Genomic DNA, 23,629 nt, shown 5'->3' on the forward strand with positions numbered 1-23,629 from the left:
GGCTTTTCACTTTCGTATGCTGTGGATACGATCACATCACACCCAGAGATTGTGGACGCTTCCCGAATGTCGAAAAGGAAGAGCCCAACCAGGCAAGTCTTGATGACATTAAAAAAGGAGCCCCAATCACTACCCTTGATCTGGGCAACTGGGGCTCCTACAGCCTAAGCACTTCAGTACTTTAAGTGCCAAGGATACTTGCTGCAAGGCTGAACCTAAATGTGGTGTCTGTAGCAAGGCACACAACACCGAGGTGTGCCTCAAGGCCCACAAGGTAGGCCGAATGGACACAAAAGCCTAATGTCCCAACTGTGCCGAGGGGCAGCATGTCTGGAGCCTGGCTTGCTCTGCCAGGAAAGAGGCGGCCCTCAGGCGACAAGAGGTTGCTAAAAAGCGACCAGACTTTGTTCTTGCGCTCCCCCAAGCACCCATGTCTGGGGACAGAAGAAAAGAGAAAAGACTTCCCGACCTCCTAAGAGGAAGGAAACCCCTCCACAGCCAACACTGGATATCTCCAATAAAAGGGAGTTTCCCACCATTTCCAAATTGCAGAAAAGAACCACAGGAATAAAGGTTCAAAGAGCACTGCAAAATCCTCCCCAAGAGACGATGAGAAAGATATGACTCTCCTGTTGACTGCTGTATTCACCGCAGTAGCAACAGCTTTGGGGAGGTCCAGCGAGGAGACGGAGAAGGCAGTCACGGTCGCCACGACGCCAATGACCCAGACTGTCGCAGTCCTCAAAGGGAGGAAGCTGAACAGAGCCAAAGCAGCCCCACCCTCACCCCAGGATGAGACTCCCCTCCCCACCCCAACCCTGGCCACGCCCTCACAGGCAGAGCCAGAACAGGCTGAATCTGTGCAGCCAGTGCCAAGAGCAAGCTGACCTTACTCAGGTAAAGTCAGCAAAGAGAAAAGATACACAGACAAAGCCTGAAGTGAGAAAAGCCAAACTCGCAAAAGTCAAAGTTACCAAAGGCTCTCCACCTCCCAGTGGACCCACGGGTAGCCTGACAATAATAGATGAAGATCCCTTAACCAGCGAGGACTTCGCAATGGAGTTGTTAGACTCCGACACAACTGACTCTGAAAACGAATATAAAGACGTTACACCAAGTAACATCATGACACACAATTTAAGCATACTACAGTGGAACATCTGTGACTTCAATACAAAGAATGCACGCAATAGTGCGATCAAGGAACATTGACGTTGTCATGCTGCAGGAGACATTAATAGAAGGGACCATTCGCTTCTCGGGGTATCATGTCTTCATGCTGCCAAGCATAGCTGGCAAAATAGGTTTGATCACCCTGGTTAGAGCAGCAATACTTTTCTCCGCAATAGTCGATGCACCGCATTGTGGAGTGGATGTTGAATCTCTTGCTGTTGAGGTTCACCTGACTGGGGGCGCCTCTCAAGCTATACAGTGTGTACAGCAAGCCAAGCTGAAGGAACTTAGACATCTGCCAGGTCTGTGCTATTGCAGCACAAGACCGAGTGATCATAGGGGGAGACTTCAATGCACACCACCCCATCCTGACTCCCTGGAGGGCACCGGATGCGGCAGGCCATCACATAGCCAATGTGCTTGAGACTTTCCCCGAGATCACTCTTCTCAATAGCCAGGAGCCAACGCATGTCAAAGAAGGGGTCCTAGACCTCACCTTGGCCACTGCGGCTCTGGTGGAGATAATCAGATGGTGTGTTGGTGAGACTGTCACAAGTGACCATTATGGCACCCTGATGGATGCTGGCCCAGCACAAATGCCACAAGCAAATCCGAGATGGAAAACGGACAAGGCCAACTGACAAGCCTTTCAAAATGCCTTGGCCCACTGTCTTAGAAGCAATGAACCCCCAAGTGAAAACGGGGAAGTGCTTGGAGCCAGACTTGTCAGTGCCATAAATCAGGCAGCCTCACAGACTATACCTAAAACTCAACCATGGTCCTGGAGATATAAAGACACCTGGTACTTTAATGACGAGATTAAGGAAGTCAACCACCGAGTGAACATGTGTAGAAAACATTTCCGAAGCTTATATCAGAGAAAGGGCAGCCGAACCCGATAACTCAGATGTTATCTTCTCTCTGAGGGAACAAAGACAAACCTACAAAAACAGTTCTTGCACAGCCCTGGGTTCTGATGGGATCTCGTACCCCATCATTTCTCACCTAGGACTGGCAGGTGAGCTTGCATTCCTGCAACTCATCAACAAGTCCTGGGAAACTTCCACTCTACCCCAGAGCTGGAAGAGGGCTATCATAGTTCCCACCCCAAAACCAAAGAGCCAGGGAAAGAAGGCCGAGAGAATGGTACTAAACCGACTCCAATGGAAAATGGGAACCCCACATGAACACCTCCATGGGTTCACAAGGGGCATGAGCACAGCACACAGCATAGCCACGCTCTTAAGCACAATCAGCACTGTCACTTTTGTGGTAGTATTCCTAGACCTGGAGAAGGCTTTTGAATTAGCAAGTCGTCTTGCTATTCAGGAGACCCTGATCCAAAAGGGAATAGCTCTTGGCTTGGATAGGTGACTATTTCAGGAACAGAACAGCCAAAGTCAGATTCCAAGGTCACCTATCACAGCATATACCGCTAGAAAATGGAACACCGCAGGGTGGGGTCCTCAGTCCAGCCCTTTTCAACACCCTAATGTCCTGCATCCTCAACATACAGCCCCAGTGGGGTACAAGATAATTTCCTATGCAGACGATCTGCAATCATCTCCACTAGAGCACACTGCCTAAGTAAAGCCCAGCGCTGTCTGGACCTTGTATCTGAGGAATGCTGTAGGACAGGACTAAAGATCTTTGTAGCCAAATCCAAAGCCATGGCTCTGAGACTAAATGTTCAAGGTACAAGTCTGAGAATCCAGGGAATGGACTGGGAATGGGTCCAGGTCTTCCAATTCCTTTGGGGTTATGATTGACCGGACCCTCTCCTTTAAAAAGGAGGTCCTGTACTTGGTTGACCGAATCAAAGCAAGACTGTCTGTCATGAGAGCAATGTCTGGGAGATACATAGGAGCTAGACATAAAGTACAAAGATCATTCTATGTACATGCCATCCGTCCCATTGCGGGCTATGCTTCTGTCTCCCCAGTTGGTGCAAAGCCGAGATTAAGAGAAAAATTGGAGACAGGATAATTCTGGGTGCCCCAAGGTGGACGAAGGCCCTCAACCTCATCATGGAGGCAAACCTTCTCCCCCTGGAATTGATCTAATGGCAGCCCAGTTCCTTTCAAAGGTCATCCAAACTCCCAGGAACACAAACATGAACAAAAAATACTCAGACACCTAGAACAACACCACAAACTGTTTGCAAACAACTCCTGACTGTCTCACACAGCCAGGGTGTTGATACGCTATCAGCTCAAAGAACAACTACTTGCCAAGGGCATGGACTCCTCCCACCCTGACTTTATTTCAGTCGTAGGCACAAACCTTGATCGAGTTCTCTGTTATGAGCTTGTCAAGAAGAAAGAATCAGTGCACCATGCCTAGTCTAAGGCAGAAACTGAGAGGGTCATTGCAGCCATCACTCCTCCGGGTGGTAGAACGGATGGATCACACTAAACCACACTGTAGGCGCCGGCTTTACAGCAAAGGATGCCACACAATCCATGAGGGTAACAGACAGCGCCTCCTCGCTACAGGCAGAGGCGTTGCGATCATGGGAGCCCTAGCCCGCGCGTCCCTGAGGGAAGGACATGTGGTCATACATACAGACTCCAGGGCAGCCACTGACTGTCTATAGCAAAGCTCACCCAAAGACACCATCTACCTCCTGACCAGTGTCCTCACAATAGCACAGAGGATTCTTGCTCAGGGTAGAAGAATAACCAAAAACTGGGTCCCTAGCCACATAGGCATCAGAGGGAAAGAGCTTGCTGACAGACTAGCCGACATTAGCAGGGTATGCCCCAAATCCCAAGATCATAAAACCGAGCTGAAAAATCTTAAGGCAGAAGTGTAATGCCACAGTTCCTGCCTTCCTCCTGCAGCTTCACAGAGAGAAAATGAGATCCTCCCCCTCGGCCAGATGGTACTCAGTGTTGAATGCACTGTGGTGAGCCAAACGCCACGTTGGTACATTACTTACAGAATTGTGAGCACACATAACTTCTGAGAAAGGGTCCGCCGGGCTGGTAATGAGATTATGCCGCATGCTTACATCATGGTGGCGGGAGCGCCTAGTGGCAATCCAGCCACCACGGTAAGCATAGAGTGTCAGAAAATAAAATGAGACAGCCATAAATGGCTGACACAGGCCGGGCATATGTATGAAGGCCCAGGCGAAGCCAGAACTTCGCAAATCTCAAACGAATGAACGAACTAACCCCTACGCTGGTGCTTTGATAGAGCTGACTGGCGTACTTTCACTTCACTCTCTACCTACCCCTCCATCCCTCTTCTCGTCCATTTCAGAAATGATACAATTTTTCACAGTTACAGTCCTAAGAGCTGCCTATACAGCCATTCCTTGAACCTCAAGACCTTATATCTCCAAATTTATTCCATGGTGGAATTCCGATTGCATCAAAGTGCTTCACTTAAAACGAGCACCCAGGAACAGTTAGCATCCGCCTGTCTTCGTTGTACAACCCAGAACTGTAAAGCAAATAGCTGGCGAAATTATGTTTCCTCAATTACATCTTCTACATCTATCTCTGCTGTTTGGGGCCGGCTTCATAAACTATCATGCAACCCCCCTCCCCCCCACCATCCAGCCCCCCGTTCTCCATCTTCGAGATACTATCATCTCTGATCCTCTCCAATTCGCTAATGAAGTAGGTGACTATTTCAGCCAGGTCAGTAGTGGTTCTCACCTTTCTCCATACTTCTCTTCTATTAAGATAATCAGGAACGCACCCCCATCATCTTTACCCTATCCTCTGCTGAGTCCTATAATGCTCCTTTTCTTCCTTGGAACTCAATGCTGCCTACAGTCATGCCGCAACACTCATGAAGGGCCTGACGGTATTCACTACCGTATGCTCCGACACCTTCAGTCTTCCTCTCTATCCTTCCTATTAACTATTTTCAACCCCATATGGACGTCAGGAAATTTTCCTTCTCATTGGCGAGAAGCTCTTACCCTCCCCTTTTTGAAACTCAATAAATCAGGTACCCTCCCTCAAGATTACCGCCCCATCGCTTTACTGGTTGCTAATGCAAATAACTAGAGCGAATGGTTAACTTCCACATAATGGGGTATCTTGAAATTCACAATCTTCTCTCCTTCCCAGTTTGGTTTCCGCCGTGCCCGAAGTACAGCTGACCCCTTTGCTCATTTCGAGACATATTACATCTGCATTTGCGCGCCAGGAATCCGTATTAGCCATATTCCTTGACCTAGAAAAATCATCTGATACCACATGGCGGTTTCATATTCTCTAACATTTGTCCTTCCTACACGGCAACGTGGGTGTCTTTATAAAGTCTTTCGTCTCCAGTGGTACCTCCCAGGTTAAAATTGCCTCTTCCACATCATATTTTCCTCAGTTCAAAGGCGTCCCACTAGGCAGTATGCGCAGCACCACTTTATTCATTCGTGCCTTTAATGACATTTTCTCAATTTTACCACCAGGAGCCCAATTATCACTATATGTTCATGATTTAACCATCTTCGTCTTTGGCAAACCCATACCAAATCTCCGCCAATTCCTTCAGTCTGCAATATCATCATCTTTTTGGGCCACTAACCATGGCTTCCTCTTTTCTACGTCCAAATCTTTTCTCTCGTGCACATGTAGGTCCCCAACCTCCACTCTTCTCCAATACCGTTCCTCTGGCAAATTCCTTGGCGTTATTTTTTATTCCACATTGTCTAGCGAGACCATATATTTTACATTACAGAAAAAGCTCGCCGCCGCCTCCGAACCTTACAAACTCTGTCCCATATATCCTGGGGCTCAGATCGCAAAACCCTCCTCCATCTTCAAGTTACCTTGATCCTCTCCACTCTCGCCGTATCTACTATGCCTCAATCTCCCTCCTTGCTCATCTTATTACAATCCACCACTGTGGTTTTCGCTTACCCCTAGGCGCCTTCCGTTCCTCTCCAGTTGAGAATTGGGCATGCCATCTCTCTCTCGACGTCTTACCCTTCTCTCTCTCTGATGCTATACTCGATTCCACCAACTTTCCCTCACCAAACGATCCCTGCTTCCTACTTTTGTTTCTTCTCCACGTTTACCTACTCCTTTTTCCATTTGCATGGATACCCTCCTCTCCCATTCCCCTTTTCCCCATCTCCGACCTCTTCTGTTTTCTGTCCATTCTGTCCCTCCATGGCTTATATCTTATCCCTGTATTTGCTCCTCTGGTTTCCACCAAATGACCTCCCCCCCCCCCGTCCCTCTCACCCATTTCCTTGACCATGTCTCCATCCATTCCTCCAGTATTCATATTTACACTGATGGCTCCAAATCCACCTCCAGTGCTGATTTCGCAGTAACCCTCCCAACTCGCACTTTCAAATATCCCCTCCCTCCTGAATCCAGTGTCCTTACTACAGAACTGCACGCACTACTTTTTGCCTTAAAACACATATACTCACTCCTTTCTTCCTCTTTCACTGTTTTACTGACTCCTGTAACTCATTAACTCTCAAAAAGTCAATGCACTCGACCAACCCCCTTGTCTGTAAGATCCAGAACGTATTGGCCACACCCGTCTAACACACTCCCATCTAATGTCACGTTCTGACCCGCCCCCATGTTCCCTGTGTAATGTCACTCTTTCATTTCCACACATCTTCCATTGGTGGAGAGTCCTATCCTGTCCAACCATATCGATCCCTCCCCCCGCAATATCAGAACTGTTAGCGTATTCGCCACCCCGCCACAGATGCTCTTTAACCCGCTGCCCTCTCTGTACCCAACCTGGCCATGCTCATTCAAACTGCCCTGCACAATCACGCACATGTGCTAAGTGCGGTGGCTCTGCTAAAGCATTTTACAGGGGCTGCCATATCTACAAGTTCGAGTCTGATGTAGCAGTCCTCAGATTCAAACTGGCCTCACTGTGTGAAGCCAGGCAGGAAGCACGCCGACGAGGTTTTTCTCTTGATTCCTACTCCAGTGCTGTCCTTCGATCTGCACCTCCCTCTTTTCCCTAAGATGTTTCTACCTCAACAAAGTGTCTCTCAGAAACTCTCGAGGCCATTCAAAACTTTCTAACCATAACCCATCCTCCATCTAATGTGCCCCTTTTATTAATCCCTGCCTTGCCCCATTTCCTCACTCTCTTTACCCTCACCCCTCTTTACCATTTTAATTCTTTACTATCCTAATATGCTGAACGACTTTTGACGTGTAATAATTGGCACATTAATCCCCCTCTTTACCCTTTTCGCTACTGTACTTTCCAATATTGTATAGGGCCTTTCATATCTAGCACAATTATTTGCGTTTTTTAAAATCCATTAATAATTAACCATCGGTCAAAATACATTAATTATAATGCTTATTGCAAAAATGGTTTTGGACGACATAACACCCAGTTAAACTAATTGAATTGTAGTTAATGGTTGAATGACAAGTACCGTTATTTACCAGTAAATATCACCAGGGATTTTTGACAAAACATGCAAAATTGTTAAATAACAACCATCCCTGACCAGGACTCGAACCTAGGCCACTCAGGATATGAATCCGGAGCCCAGTGATAAACCAACCATGCCACACAACCCACTAAAAGGAGTATGCAACTAGGATCTCACTAATTCCATAGACATTACCTCTCTACTCATACTTGAGTAAATAGGTAATCTTTATATGATTCTCCACTGGAGTGGAGCATCATATAAAGAAAGTGAAAGTTGGGGACCTATACGTGATCGAGAAAACTAAACCATTTACAGCACGAAGGAATAAAGTGGTGTTGAGCACACTGCTTTGTGGGACACTCGAATTAATTAAGGAAAAGAAGATGAAGAGGCAAATTTGACACGAAAAGTGCGATCAGAAAGAAAGACTTAAAGGCCACACTCATGTTTCTTCGTATGTCATGAGAGGGTAATTGCTGAAGAATGTGGCATCGACATATGGTATCATACGTCTTTTCGAAGTCAAAGAAAACGGTTAATACAGAAACTTGGCGTGCAAATACAGATGTAATATGTTTCGAAATGAGCAAGGGGATCGGGGGAATCCAAACTGGGAAGAAGAGAGAAGGCTATGGGATTCAAGGTACCACATTAAGAGGAGGTTAAGCATTCTTTCTAGTAAATTGCATATATGGGAGGATGGGAGTGCGTTCTTTGGTTGATTTTTTATGGAAGAGAAGTGGGGGGAAAGGTGAGAGCCACTTCTGACCTGACTGAAATAGGCAACTCAGTAGCAACTTAGAAAGGATCAGAGTTGAGGATATAGCAGTTATTTGAGGACGGGGGCAGGATAAGGGGGATGTTTCCTTGACAATTTATGGATCCGACATCAGACTGCAGAAGCAGGTGTAAATGTGATAAGGGCTGGTATGTGGCTGGTGGTGTCTCGCTTGTAGCAATAACAATCCATGCTGCACATCAACCGAAGCGCTTTGGTGCATTCACAGTTCCACCATGGAACGCATACGGTCGGGAGGTTTGGGGAATGGCATACGAAATAGGAAAAAGAAGAATAGGAAAGTGAGCACAACAAGGAAAGTGGTCCAGCAGATCTGACCAATGAGAGCCTCTATCAAGGGTCCCCACTTTTTAGAACACTGACCCCTTCATGGAATACTTGATTGATCGATCACTCGGATAGCCCAACTTCGGAGACCCCTGGTCTAGTTGGAGGGAAGGGGTGGAGCAGAGGGAAAAATCACGGCACGAAAAGGATTGGGTATGTATGTCAAAGTGGATGGGGCGGTCCGAGTTAAGAAAGACAAGGTCAGTATAAGAAAATAAAATAAAAGAAAGAAAGAAAGAAAAAAAAACATTCGAATGAACGGCCTCAGGAAGTAATGGTGGAATCACCCCCAAGGAGTGTGCGGACTGTGAAAATCCCCAACTATCAGGAAAGTTTTTTGGCGTTTGAAAGTAAAGTTTCAAAGGTTATAAAGTCAATGGAGAGGGAAGGGGGTAAGTAAACCGAAACAATTGTGATCAGGCTGCGAAGAAAGCTGCGAAGAGCTGTGCAAGGGACAATGGTTAAAAGGGAGGAAGTATAGCATAAGGTGTTTTCTGATGGACAGGTAGAGGGGACAGGAAGAGGTTGAGGGGATGAAACAAGATGGTAATTGGGAATTTATACTGGAAGATGTGTAATTAAGGTCTCTTGGAGACAGACAAAGGATAGGTTAAAGGAAGATAGGAGATGACGACGATCAGGTCTGTGAGAATGGAAGCCTCGAATACTCCAGTGCAGGAGAGCCATTATGAAGTAATCAAAGGTTAATAAGGGTGGAAGAGGATATCGAAGAGCAGGAGAAGAACCCGGCGACCAGGGGAAGAAAGTGAAGTATCAGGAGGAACATCAGGAGGGGAAGTATCCGGGGCAAGTAGGAGTGACGTGAACCTCCGGGAGGGAGTGCTAGGGATAGTGGGGGAACGAGGTGGGGGTGCAGGCGGAGAGAGGAGGATTTGGTCGGTTGGGAGGGAGTGAAAGGAATAGGGATAAGGGAAACACGAGGAAGATGGGGATGGATCTTGGCAGTTACTTTGGCTGTACAGGGAATGGGAGTAGAGCGTCTGGAGGGTGGACGAGGGAGAGGAGTGTTGGATCATGTTTAAGAAATTTCGATGTCCCTCAGAGCTTGGTCTGGTGCAGTAGGTAAGGCGAGGAGGAGGAAGGGTATTACTAGGAAGTGGTAGAGATAAGAGTATCTGGATGTAGATTAGTAAAAGAGTTTGACTGAAAGATAAGGGGGTAGAGGTGGGAAATTGAGCAGTAGGGGGCAAGGGATATTGGGGAAGATGTAGAGACAACTTGGGTAGAGGGGAGAGGAGAGAAGCAAAGGACAGCACTGAAGTAGGAAACGACTGTTTCTTGTCTGGCTTCCCGTCAAGCAGGACTGCTACTTCAGACTCGAACTTGTAGATTGTGCAAACCCTATAAAATACATTATGGGAACCACACACAATTGGCACATGTGCATGATTGCACAGGGCAGTTTGGACGATAATGACAAGGTTGGGTACAGAGAAAGCAGCGGGTTGTGGAGCGACAGTGCTTGGCATGGCAACCAAACTGACATTTTTTAAGTTAACGGGGAGGGGTCGATTTGGTAGGATTCTCCACCAATATAATCTTTGCAATGTTGGTGTAGAACTTTCGGCAGCATCTGGGGGGAATAGTGTACTGATACTGCATTATAGTCAGCGAGGTAGGCAAGCAGGTCGTTTTCACAGTCTGACCAATTCTTGTCGTAGACAGGGCTATCGGCCGGGGAGATGGGGAGATGGAGACAGTTCCAGTAAAAGTATTAAGGGAGGAGTGAGGCTCGAAAGGAACAGGTTTGCCAGCGAGATACGCACAAGCTTGGGACTCAGATGTAACTGCAACAAGGCGTGAACAATGGGATGGCTGCGGAAGGAAACTTGCCTACTTGTTTTTGGAGACATTGTTGGAAGAGGAGGCTACTATCAGGGCTGTTGGGGAAATAACAAAAAATCCCACTTAGTACTCAAAGACTTGTAGAGGTGGAAACAGTTGAAGGACGAGGACGGAAGGAGGAGGGAGTGGTGTTGAGTAAGGCAGTACTTCAGGGAAGTGTAAATAAGGATGTAGAATAATAATAAGGGAGGGAGGGGGTGAAAATGAAGATGACTGTGGAGATAGAGTGGAGGATGTTGAGAGAGAAGGATTATTTTCTGAAGGTTGGGTAATGGCCTGAGTAGGCGGCTTGGAATGGACTGAGCTGACAGCAGGTATGAGGAGGGCTAAGTAGTAGCAGTGCTCAGTCTTGATCAAAGAAGATCCAGGGGTCGAGGAACTGTAAAGTTAATTTCAGTGGGGCTAACTGATAAAGAGGCAAGCAAGCCCCAATGCCACTAAAAAAGGTACAAATTCATTACTAGCCACGGTAAGCCTAGAGTATGTGGGGAAGAGAGATGGCAAGGAAGGGTGAAAAAATTGCAAAAATTGGTTGATTCGAGGTATGGGGCACAAGGTAGAAATCTCCAGACTGGGCTTCCGTCTCAGTCTCCTAGCCTGACAAAAAACAGGCATGGAATGGGGGATCCATAATATTCTGCATATCTTTTGTAATATTTTTTTCCTGTGGCCTCTAAGTATTCAGTATTCTGGCTGTGGAACTCTGTAAAGGAAAGTGAAAGTAAAATGGACAAATCTCAAACTCAGAAAATGAAAGAAAATGTTCCCAGTAAGTGCTGACTGAAACATTATAATATTCACTGTATCCAATACTTAATAGGCTCCATCTTTGTAACTGTTAGAAAATAATTTCCAGCATTATGGCAGGATATACTAAAGATTCTTGTACTTTTAATTGTTGCAAGCATTTACAACTTATCTTATTAAGGAAGAGATTAAAATGATCTAAAACCTAAAGATTTGTTTACACAATATTGACTATACCTGGAAAAAAAGGAAATTCTTCTTGCCCATTTCAGGAATAAAATTTAATACAAAACAACTTAGCATTGTAAAGTTTATTTACAAAACATACAGTATATGCAAATATTCAATAGATGTGTTCATTTTTAAATGCAGCCAGAGGAGCAGTACCATAAATGTCACATTCCTTCTCTACATGTTGGAAAACCTCCTTTAAATGTAATTAGAAATATGATTACAGTGAGAATTCATCCAATGTTTTTGCTGTACAATTTCAGTTATGTCAGATTTCTTTTTTTTTTTAACTTGGGTTTGTTTTTGAATTACAGCATTTCTTCCAAAAGCAGTGCATGAAAATTTTGTCTTGACAATAAGCTGCTATTAATACAGAGTAAATCTTATTCAATAAGCCACAGGATGTCTGACTACTCGATTTAAAACACATCCATGAATAAATAAGAAACTATGTACAAGCCCCTTAAAAGATTCAGTCTCTTGGCCAATCAAAATAGGAACTATTATGAATGTCAAGGACGTGCGTAAAAGGGGGAATGATAATCTTATATCGGGAGCATCAAAGTCTGACTAGTCCAATATCATTTACATATACTGTGACATACAGTCACCAATGAAGTTAAAATATTTTTTTAAGGATGTGACAATAATTACTCTCTTTAAATAATGAAGACATCAATATTCCATTTAATGGTTACATAAGTCCCTTTGGCTCCTTTTATTAACTTATTTCCCGATGCCAACAAAAGAATGTGTGGAACATAGAGCACAGCCTATTTAAATATGTTCAGAGCACTGATGTGCTCTACATGTCATAAAATCTGAATATATTAGCCTTCTCTAGATATTATTCTGACATTTGTATTTAAATACACATCTGAAGACTGCCTTCATAACCAGACAAAGGACTGCTCTGATGATTTTAAAGGATATCTTTTTTGAGAGAGAAACAGTCTGCACACAACAGCTAAGAAGCTTGATGTCAGCTCATGAGTCTTCTTTTAGCAACCTGAAGACTAACAACCCTACCAAGCAAACTCATCCAATAAAAAAATACAAAGCCAGTACACTAACTGAGAGTGAAGCTAGAGTGAGTAGTTTCCATGTTCCACCACAGTACCTGAAAGACACCTGGAACAATATATCTCCTTCAAGATTGTTTATACACCTCACACTATGATAAATAGCCAACAACTAGAAACACACTACAGAGTTTCATTTTTAAGTTCACTGGGTTCCTTCAAGGAGAGGAATCTTGCTCTCCTGCATTATTTCTCAGCATTTAGTGCATATATGAACTCTTCTAGTTTTTCCTGGATCTGTCTGACTCGTTCTGTAAAAAGTGAAAAGAATAGAAACAATTAATGAAAACTGCAAACTCATACTGTCTGGTCAATAAAAAAATAACTGAGCATTTTTCTGTATTCATCACACTTTCCTGTGTAATAAATTCCTTATCAATAACCAAGGGTTTCTATGTTAAACATTCTAAATGACTTACTGAGTTCTTCTGCTAACATTACTCGACGTCCAGTCAACAAATGTTCTTTTTTGTCACGGTCGCATCCATATTCTTCCAAAACTTCTTTGATTTCTTTTTCTAGTCTCCGTGCTGAAGAAAAAATGTTGGTACATATCAGGTGGAATGACAATAAAACTATAGCCAATAAGTAATATAATATATATAATATAATAATATATTTTTTCAATACTGTAATTCATAATACCTAAAAATTAAAATATTACATGCTTTTGTGACATACCTTCACGATTCATAACTTGTTGTCTAAGAGCATTTGCTGTTATTCTAATCATTTGCTGAATCCTCCAGAAGAGCACTACATCATTACACTCCACCTTATGTATTAGGAAGAAAATTTTCATGAAAGCCCGGTACATAGCCATATAAAGATAAGAACAAGTATTTCTATAAAGATTTCTTTTTGTTAAGGTTACGATATTAGCTGTATCAAATGACTTATCCTTAACTGCATAGAAAAACTTAACATGCAACTTATCTTGCCACAACCATTCAAGTGTGACAACATCAACAAAGTAGGTATATCAGCTATATTTCACACACATTTGCATTGACTGCTTACCCCTAACTCTCCCTCAAGCCCTTGATGGTAAGCATAGAAGGCTTTCCTGCAATCATATGCCTTCGCTAAGGCGCGTCGGAGGAAGTGTCTTCGGTACACAGGATGCCATGTTTCACGGATAAATTCGTTATCTACGTCAACTCCCTGGGCTTGTGAATTCTTGCGAACCTGGGTTACTTCATCATATGTAAGAGTATTTTTGTGTTTCTGTGAATAAATGGAGGAATAATTTCCATTAAAACACACCGAAATTCCAACTAAGAACTGGCATTATTCATCAACAGATTTCTTTGCCAGTCCAACTCAGCCACTCATAACATACATAGTCAGACTTTAAGATGTTCTCAAGTTCTGATTTGACTGCTGCTCTCCTTTTCTGTTCTTCTGTGGGATATGACCAATACATCCACTGTTCCTTGGTGCTGGGTCCAACCATCTCCCTGCAATAAAGGAAGAAAAGTATAATATATATGCTTTTTAATCCTAATAAAATACTTTCAATATTCACAGAAAAATTTCATGCCTCAAAAAACACTCAAGAAAGGAGGAAGAAGTATGACCAAACAAACAAACACAAAAAGAAGATGAGAAAAGAAAAGGAAAAGACATGAAGGAGGAAGAGGATGAAGTGAAAATATAGAAGATAAAGAGCAGGATGAGAAAGAATAAGAGATAGAGGAAGAGGAGGAAGAGGAGTAGGAGGTGCAGAAAGAGGAAGAGGAAATGATGATGATGATGATGATGATGATGATGATGATGATGATGATGATGATGATGATGATGATGATGGTGATGATGATAGTGATGATGATGATGATAGTGATGATGATGAATGATGATGATGATGAATGAGGATGATGATGTGGAAGAGGTCAAGGAAGAGGAGGAGATAAAGGATAAGGACAAGAAGCAAACAGATAAGAACAAGGAGAATGAGGAGAAGTATGAAAAGAAGAAAAAGCAGGAGGATAATAACAGAAGAAGAAAGAAGAGAAGAAAAAAGAAAGAAGGAAAGAAAGAGAGAAAGAAGGAAATAAAGAAATGAAGAGAGAAGAGCTGAACATGGGGAAAAGCCCGAGAAGAGCCACAAAAATGCAAAGACAGAAGACAAACAAGCAGGGGAGGAGGCAAAAGCAATTCATCTCCCAGCAACTGCCAATGAACAAACCTCAGGGTAGACTCCGTGGTGTGGAGCTTATCTTTAACCGATTCCTCCAAGAACTTGCAAGCTGCATCCCACTGCTGCTTGTCATGGACTGACCTATCCTCCAGGGCATTTAGCTGGATTACTCTCAGCACATCTGCGGCCTTGCAAAACAAAACTGAGTAGGACCAGTGTTCTTATTTACAGCAGATTATACATAAAAACATGATAATCAAAATATGGGAAATTTTTCTGAATGATGACCAATAAATTCTTAAAGATAATTCAAAAGAATAAGAGGAGTCAAGACTATATACAACCTTCATAATTAAATATCTGTCTCCATTCTTCTGGTAATGAAAGACAGACACTCCAAATGTAGGTCTAGCAATAATATATAACCATAAGAGTGAGTAGGTTAAAATGCATAACCATGGTCTAGTGAGTAATATCTTAATAATACTTTATTTCTATTTTATGGAAGTGCTTCCTCTGTAAATGAAGTCAATACTTTTTAAGTTTAACACTCAAAATACAATCTATGTATTTATGACATGCATTATAAACCTTCACTAAATGCATACCTTATCTTCCCACTCATGGCGCCTCATTGCCTCATCCACAACACAGGACTTCAGGCTGTCAAAAATGTCATCATGGTCCTTCGAAGTTTTGGCTCTCTCCATGAACTTCCTGAACTCATCCTCCAGTGTTTCCCAACCAACTTCTACACACTTCTTGGGAAGCATACCATCAGCCCACTGTTTCAGCTTAATATCTGCTGTTGTGTTAAATGTACCTGTAAGATAAACAATTATGAGGACTGTTAGCAATGCATCAGAATACATGAATATATAATAACACATTTCAAAAGTGAACAAACCAAGTGAAGTAGAACTGAAGTAGAGCAGAGAACTAATCAAACAGAAACACACACACACAAACACTCACTCATAAACACTCTCACTCACTCATTCTCAACTTTTCACTCCTCTTTTAATATATAAAAAAATCCAGTTCTCTCTATCTCTTTCCCTCCCCCTTCTCTTTCTCTCTTTTCTCTCTCCACTCTCTCTTTTCTCTCCTCTATTTCCCATTCCCCTCTTCCTGTTCTTTCTCTTTCTCCTCCCCCCTCTCTTTCTCTTTCCACTCCCCCCTCTTTCCCTCCCTCTCCCACCACTCTATCCTTCTCTCTCCCCACCTCTCTTTCCCTCTCTCCTCTCCCTCTTTTTCCCAGCTCTCCTCCCACCTCATTTTCCCTTTCCACTTCCCCCCATTTTTCCCTCTCTCCCCCCCCTCTCTCTCTTTCCCTCTCAAGAAACTTTTCCAGGGCCTGACTATCAGTTCTGACAAAAATCATACATGTGTCGGGTGCACTAAGCCTCATTTTAATCATCATTAAGAATTATCTTCAAGCAATCGAGTGCCACCCAACATAACTACGACTCTTGCCTTTCTACCCACAATCAATCTCGTGTACATGCCTTATATGAGGGGTTCTAAGAAAATGTTCTAAAATATGAGCTCCACCAGCTCTATCAGCCAATTTGCACTGACCTACCTGAATCTACTTGACTTAAAATCACTCTTACCAGAATTTTCTGTTTGTGCAGCTGGCAAATAAATGTTTTCAAATATGTGGGTTACCATCTTGTCCCACATCTTTTTTGACAGAGCATCCTCCCACTGTTTGGGAGAAACCTGGGACAAGTTCACCACTTCATCTAGGATTTCTCCTCGAGCTTTCTCAAAGAGTTCATCACGGTCAAGTTCTCGGGTCCTATGGGAACACATCAATTCTTTATAAAGTGTGTAAAAACATATACGAAAAAGTATTTTCTATGTATTACATAAGATAAGTGCAGAAGCATTTTATAATAAGAAAACTGTTCCCTACCTGGGGAAATTGTTCTTCCACTCTGTCTCTAGGTTAAAACGGGTAGCCTTGAAAGCATCAGCCTGCTGTTCCACAGTATCTCTCACCATCTTCCAAAAGCATTCAGAAACAGCAAAGCTAAGATTCCTGGTGGTACACTGATGGCTGTTGATAACTCCACCCCTGTAATATAAATGCTCAAATGTCTGAAAAATGTTTGAATAGGTATGCAAAATTCCAACACAGATTCCAACACTAGAGACCATAAAACATTACATATAAAAAAATCATACTTAAATAATCTTGAGCTTCTAAAGAAGGATTCTTCATAATCCTTTATGGCTTGTATAGAGTCTTCCTTGCTTCCCTTCCCTGTCACCACAGCAAAGTAGCCAAGAGCCTTCATTGGGAACAGCTTGCCAGACAGGATTTTTCGTATCTGAAAATATGAAAAAAATCAACTTTGACTTTCAACATTTTCATTTATTATCAAGGCTATAATTAATCTTCCAATATATTCTTTGATAAAAATAAAGAATTCATATATATGTGTACATACATATGTATATATAGGTATACATACATGTGTGTGTGTGTGTGTGTGTGTGGTGTGTGTGTGTGGTGTGTGTGTGTGTGTGTGTGTGTGTGTGTGTGTGTGTGTGTGTGTGTGTGTGTGTGTGTGTGTGTGTGTGTGTGTGTGTGTGTGTGTGTGTGTGTGTGTGTGTGTGTGTGTGCGTGCGTGCGTGCGTGCGTGTGCGTGTGCGTGTGCGTGTGTTATTTATATATACATATTTATATATACATATTTATATATACATATTTATATATACATATTTATATACATATTTATATACATATTTATATATAATATTTATTATATATATATTTATTTATTATATATATTTATAATATATATATTATATATATATATATTTATATATATCTATCTATATATATTTTATTTTATATATATATATTATATATATATATTATATATTTATATTTTTATTTATATCTATATATTCATATCTATATATTCATATCTATATATTTATATCATATGTGTGTGTATGTGTGTGTGTGTGTGTGTGTGTGTGTGTGTGTGTGTGTGTGTGTGTGTGTGTGTGTGTGTGTGTGTGTGTGTGTGTGTGTGTGTGTGTGTGTGTGTGTGTGTGTGTGTGTGTGTTTTTATATATATTTATATATATATATATATATATTATATATATATATATATATATTTATATATACATATTTATATATATATATATATATATATATATATATATATATATATTATATATATATATGATAATATATATATATGTATATATATATATATATATTATAATATATTTATATATATAATATATATAATATATATATTATATATATATATATTATATATATAAATATAATATATATATATATATTATATATATAAATATAATATATATATATATATATATATATATAAATATATATATATATTTAAATATAATATATATATATATATTTATATTATATATTATATATATAAATAATGTATATTATATATAAAATATATTTATATATATATATATATATATATATATATATATATATAAATATATATATATATATATAAAGAAAAACTAATTATTTACTTACTCTATCTGGATTGGTCAGATTTTCTTCAGCTAAATCAACCTTGGTCAACACAAAAATGGTTCGCTTGCCCTGTGGATCCATCTGACTGACGAGATCTGTGACATTTGATCGTTCAGCATCAACTGATCCATCTTGAATGCAAAGAATGATGGCATTTGGGTTAGACATATACTGTTCTGAGATACTGCGGATTGCCTCGCGAGTATCTGAAGCCATGTCAGTTGTTACAGTCTGGAAAGAAAAGAAAAGAAAAAACACGTTACTCTAACTAGTTTTACTAACACACGACCCCAAGATTAAAAAATGAAGATGATTATGAAAATCAATACCAAGAAAAGGTAGAGGGTTATGAGAGGTACAAATAATATGGTATAAATTGCTAAACCAATTTCTCCTCCCCTTAGAATCTGGGCTTTGTTAGATACATGAAATGCTTAAATTTCTCATAAATTGAAGGAGGCACTATTGTTTAACATTTGATCTGAGCTATCTCCACTGAGCACAGCCTCTCAAAAACTGGCAGGCTGTTTTCCTATTTCTTCTATGTCAATGGGAGGTAGCAAGTGTGAGGAAGTAATTCTGGTACTGCCTGGCAAGTTCATTCCTGCTACACCCCTGAAACCACTCACAGGCTCCCACTCCTATGTACCCCTCCATCTCCCTAAGCATCAACTGAAGATATTCCTACTTTTATTTACAAGTGAATGAATGAATTAAATATATAGTGTGTAAAATACACATTTTATGCTTTTTATGGCTGGGCAGCAAGGTTTGGGTGAGGAACCTTAGTCTTTAAAGGTAATAATCTCTAAAAAACTAAATCATCTACAGCTCCTAGCTATCAGCTCTCACACTCTACTCCACTTGTATCATATACTTACACTGATGATTCCTGGTAGGTCAACAAGCACCATCCTTTGTAATCCTGGGCCTTTTACTGTCATTGAAATAACTTCATGGCTGACTGTGCGGCCTAATCGGACACTATTAAGCATTCTAAGCTCCACCTGTTGAACAAAACAGCAAGGAATAATAATACATTAATTTCTCATCTTTATTTTTTTCAGTATGTTTACACCAGCCTTACTGTGTCATGTGCTAACCTACCTCCTTCCTGAGTTCACTCAGTTCAGATTCCTTGGTGAGATCAAACTCTCTGGTTGAGTCCTTGAAGGAGGCAATGTGATATGGTCCCTCGCTGAGCGTTACCATGACCGGTGCACGGGTCATCATCTCCCCAGCTCCGCGAGGGAAAATTCTTGCCTAAGGGGAATGGTGGTAGTTATAGATATTGGACCATTTCAATAAGGTATCATCATTCTCCTTCCTCTTTCTCCCTCTGTGTATTCATATCTCTGTATGTGTCTCTTCTCTATGTGTATCTTTCTCAGTGTGCATCTCTTTTCCTGGGTCCACATCTCTTCCTCTGTTTGTGTACCCTCCTCCCTCCCTTCCTCTCTCTTGTATAAGGGTGTTATTCCTATCTGCCTTTGCATATGTAAATGCATATGAGAACAGAAAAGTATAATAAGCCAACTTAATGAACAATAATAGTTAAAAACTCCATACAGTGCATATAACTAATCTGGAGGTTAACATTACTGGGGAAAAAAGTATTCATCCCATGGACACTTTGCATTCTTGATACAATTAAAGTACTAAATACAAAAAATAATCTCCATACAGCCTTAAGGGAGAGAAAAACTAAACAAAAAACAAATTACCACACATAGTCATACAGTAAAGAAAATCACAAAATGTGTTTGTTCTGAAACTTGAGCCACTGACAAATATTAGTCAGTATATGCTCATTGTGCATTGGTCCCTATCAGTGCTTCTTTTATAGTTCACCCACTAAAGTTGGGGCCCCACTGTAGAAGATTACAGACTGAATCATACTCATTCTGAACCATAATAACAAACATCTAACCATCATCTTTCCTACTAAGTACAAAGCAAAAGACCTTATCAGCTACAACCTTTAACCAACCCACCTGTGCCACCATCTCCAACACAGAAGTCTTGCCCGAGCTCTGGTCCCCAACCACTACCACCCTTGGTAAGTGATCCTGTGTGTCATAGCTGCTGTCATAGTCGCAGAGTTCATCCAGCACCTCACTGTACATGTCAATGAGGGACTTTTTAATTTTCTTGTGTGCTATTTTGTCACCTGCTCTGAGCATCAGGATCCTAGCCCCTGTTTTTCCTTCCCCAGGGCTCCACTTCCTTCTGGTACTTGAGCTGCACCTGCATCAGCTCCTCCTGTAGGCTTTCATACTTTTCTCTTATTGTCTCTGTAAAAAGGATGAAAGTAAAGTAAAATAAAATAACTTTGGGGGATGGACTCACAGTTCTCCAATACACAAACGATCCACATTAATGAGGGAACAACTATTCCCTATCCAGCTAAACAAACAGGATAAAGGAAAATGGAAGAATAAAAATTGTTAATGGGAATGAACAGAGAGTAAGAAGAAGTACAATAACGGAAATACACATTTAGTAATCCCAATTGAATAAATAAGGTGACTATGAAACCTCCCTAATACACAGAAATAAAAAAAGACAAGAAAAGAAAAGAAAAGGAAAAAGAAGTATGCATGCAGGATAAATCACGGAATTATTTGCTTTAGATAAAGCAACACATATCAAGAGTGTCTAGCCTTAAAGCAAAAATAAATCTATAGAATAGAAAAAAAAAGTTTTTCAGTGTTCTCCAGCATTTATTCTCCTATTCTCCCCGGGTCAGTTTTTAATTTTTACATTTGTGGTAGGTTTGCTACACAAGAACCAAATAGCAACTGGCAGCTTTGGAGGTTTCCAAATAAGTGGGCAGGCTACCATATCCTACGACTAATGGATAATTTAAAAGAAAAAAGACTTACTGAAGAATATCAGAAACTTCAGAATCATGAGCATAAGAATAAAGAAAATTCAATTGATTCAAAATCAAAAAAACACCCAAAATCTCACCTATTCCCAAAGTTGCAAAAATTTTCTGAGATAGGAAATCCAAAATGTGAGTGTAAAATAAAAGGGAAAACAAAATCATTTACCAAAAAGCAGCACACAAATTAGTGGGATTTAAATGAAAACTACTGACCCTGCTTTGCTAGAGTTGACCTAATGCCACTGTTTTCTCTTTGGAGGGTTGCCAATTCCCCTTCAAGCTGAACTTTGAGTCTGAGGTGCTCTTTTTCACCATCAGCTTTGGACAGTAAGTTGCATTATGAGACAAACTACAGGAAACAAACATATATTCTTTCTACCAGATTTCTGTCTCTGCAGAGTGTCTGTTACATAAAGGATAAACTAATCAAAATCTCTATTTCTACAGAATCAAGGAGAATGAAAGACATGAACACTTAAAGAAAAAAAGAAAGAAAGAAAAAACAATAGGCCTACTTTATTAGATACCATGAGTGATACATTTTAGACTTTGCAATTCTCTATTGTCATAAAAAAAGCTATGCATAAGTTTCCAATAATGCTAAGTAAAGAGAAAAGAAAAAATAACCCCAAACTCTCCCTTAAGAGCTACATCCACATTCCAACGGGTTATGTTGTGAGATAATGCATACCATTGTAGATGCTGCTTTTAGTCTTAAAACATGCAGGAGAATTTTTAATCAAATATGAAACTATGAAATCTGTATTAGCAATAAAAGATTGAAGTCATTCCATATACAGAACAAACACATACATAAAAATGCTTAAACATAATATATAATTATATATAATATATATAAAAATATATATATATATATATATAATATAATATATATTTTATATATTAAAAATATAAAAAATAATATAATTTTATATATAATATATAAAATTTTAATTAATATATAAAATATATATAATATATATTATTATAAAGATATATAATAATAGATAAATATAAATATATATATATATAAATATATATATTATATATATTTTTAAATAATATAATATATATATATATAATATATATATAAAAATAATTAAAATAAATATATAATTAAAATTAAATTATAATATTCTAAAAAATAATAAATATATATAAAATAATTATATATATAATATATATAATATATATAATAAAAATATATATATATATAAATTAAAATAAAATATTATATATATATATTAATATGCAATAATATAAATAATAAATATAAAATATATAAATTTTAAATATAATTTTTAAAATTTTTTTAAAAAAAAAAAAAAATAAATATTTTTTTTAAAAAATATATAAAATATAAAATTATAAAAAAAAAATTTTTTTTAAATAAAAATATATTTTTTAATAAAAAATTTTTATTAAAAATTAAAAAAAAAAAAAAAAAAATATATTTTAAAAAATATATATAAAAATATATAAAAAAAAAAAATTTTTTTAAAATAAAATATTATATTTTTTAAATAAATATAAAAAAAAATTAAAAAATTTTTTTTTTAAAAAAAAAAATAAATTAAAAAAAAAAAAATTTTTTTTTATTTTTTAAAATTTTTTTTTTTTTTAAAAAAAAAAAATTTTTTTTTAAAAATTAAAAAATTTTAAAAAAAAAAAAAAAAAATTTTTTTTTTTTTAAAAAAATTTAAAAAAAATTTTTTTTTTTTAAAAAAAAATTTTTTTTTATATATAAAAAAAATTTTATATAAAATAAAAATTTTTTTTAAATAATAAAAAATTTAAAAAAAAAATTTTTAATTATATATATTTTAAAATTTTTTTTTAAAAAAAATTATTTATATTTATAAAAATTAAAAAAAAATTTTTTTTTAAAATATATAAAAAAAAATTAAAAAAAAAAAAAAAAATTTTTAAAAATTATAAATATTTTTTTAAAATAATTTTATTTTTTTTTAAAAAAAATATAAATTAAAATAAAATATTTAAAAAAAATTTTTATTTTTTATTTTAAAAAAAATTTAATAAAAAAATTAAAAATATATATAAAAATTTTAAGTTATAATAAAAAAGGAAATAAAAAAAAAATTTTTTTATAAAAAAATTAAAAAAAAAAAAAAAATTTAAAAATTTATAAAATAAAATTAAAATATTTTTTTAAAATTATATATTTTAATAATAAAAAAAAAAAAATATTTTATAAAAATTATTTTTAATTTTTAAATTTTTAAAAAATTTTTTTAATAAATATATAAAAATATTTTTAAAATTTTTTTTTTTTTTAAAATATAAAAAAAAAATTTTTTATTTTTTAAAAAATTTTAAATTTTTTTAAAAATTTAAAAAAAAAAATTTTTTAAATTTTATAAAAAAATTTTTTAATAAAAAAAAATTAAAACCCCCTTTTTAAAAATTTTTTAA

General features: G+C 38.3%; 1 protein-coding gene across 1 annotated transcript in view; it reads right to left on the bottom strand.

The window, feature by feature from the left end:
- Positions 1 to 11,599: 11,599 nt before the first annotated feature.
- The window catches only part of LOC119575336 (dynamin-like 120 kDa protein, mitochondrial), a 26,136-nt gene continuing 14,106 nt past the window's right edge, over positions 11,600 to 23,629 (bottom strand). Inside the window, 15 exon segments of the mRNA XM_037922889.1 lie at positions 11,600 to 12,867; positions 13,036 to 13,146; positions 13,298 to 13,391; positions 13,637 to 13,843; positions 13,959 to 14,076; positions 14,805 to 14,944; positions 15,365 to 15,579; positions 16,373 to 16,560; positions 16,678 to 16,839; positions 16,950 to 17,095; positions 18,307 to 18,537; positions 19,188 to 19,313; positions 19,414 to 19,569; positions 20,301 to 20,502; positions 20,504 to 20,600. Of these exon segments, the coding sequence (XP_037778817.1) occupies positions 12,803 to 12,867; positions 13,036 to 13,146; positions 13,298 to 13,391; positions 13,637 to 13,843; positions 13,959 to 14,076; positions 14,805 to 14,944; positions 15,365 to 15,579; positions 16,373 to 16,560; positions 16,678 to 16,839; positions 16,950 to 17,095; positions 18,307 to 18,537; positions 19,188 to 19,313; positions 19,414 to 19,569; positions 20,301 to 20,502; positions 20,504 to 20,600 (2,258 nt within the window). The 3' untranslated portion in view covers positions 11,600 to 12,802.

This window comes from Penaeus monodon, chromosome 7 (genome assembly GCF_015228065.2).
Source record: "Penaeus monodon isolate SGIC_2016 chromosome 7, NSTDA_Pmon_1, whole genome shotgun sequence".
Classification (NCBI taxonomy): Eukaryota; Metazoa; Arthropoda; class Malacostraca; order Decapoda; family Penaeidae; genus Penaeus; species Penaeus monodon.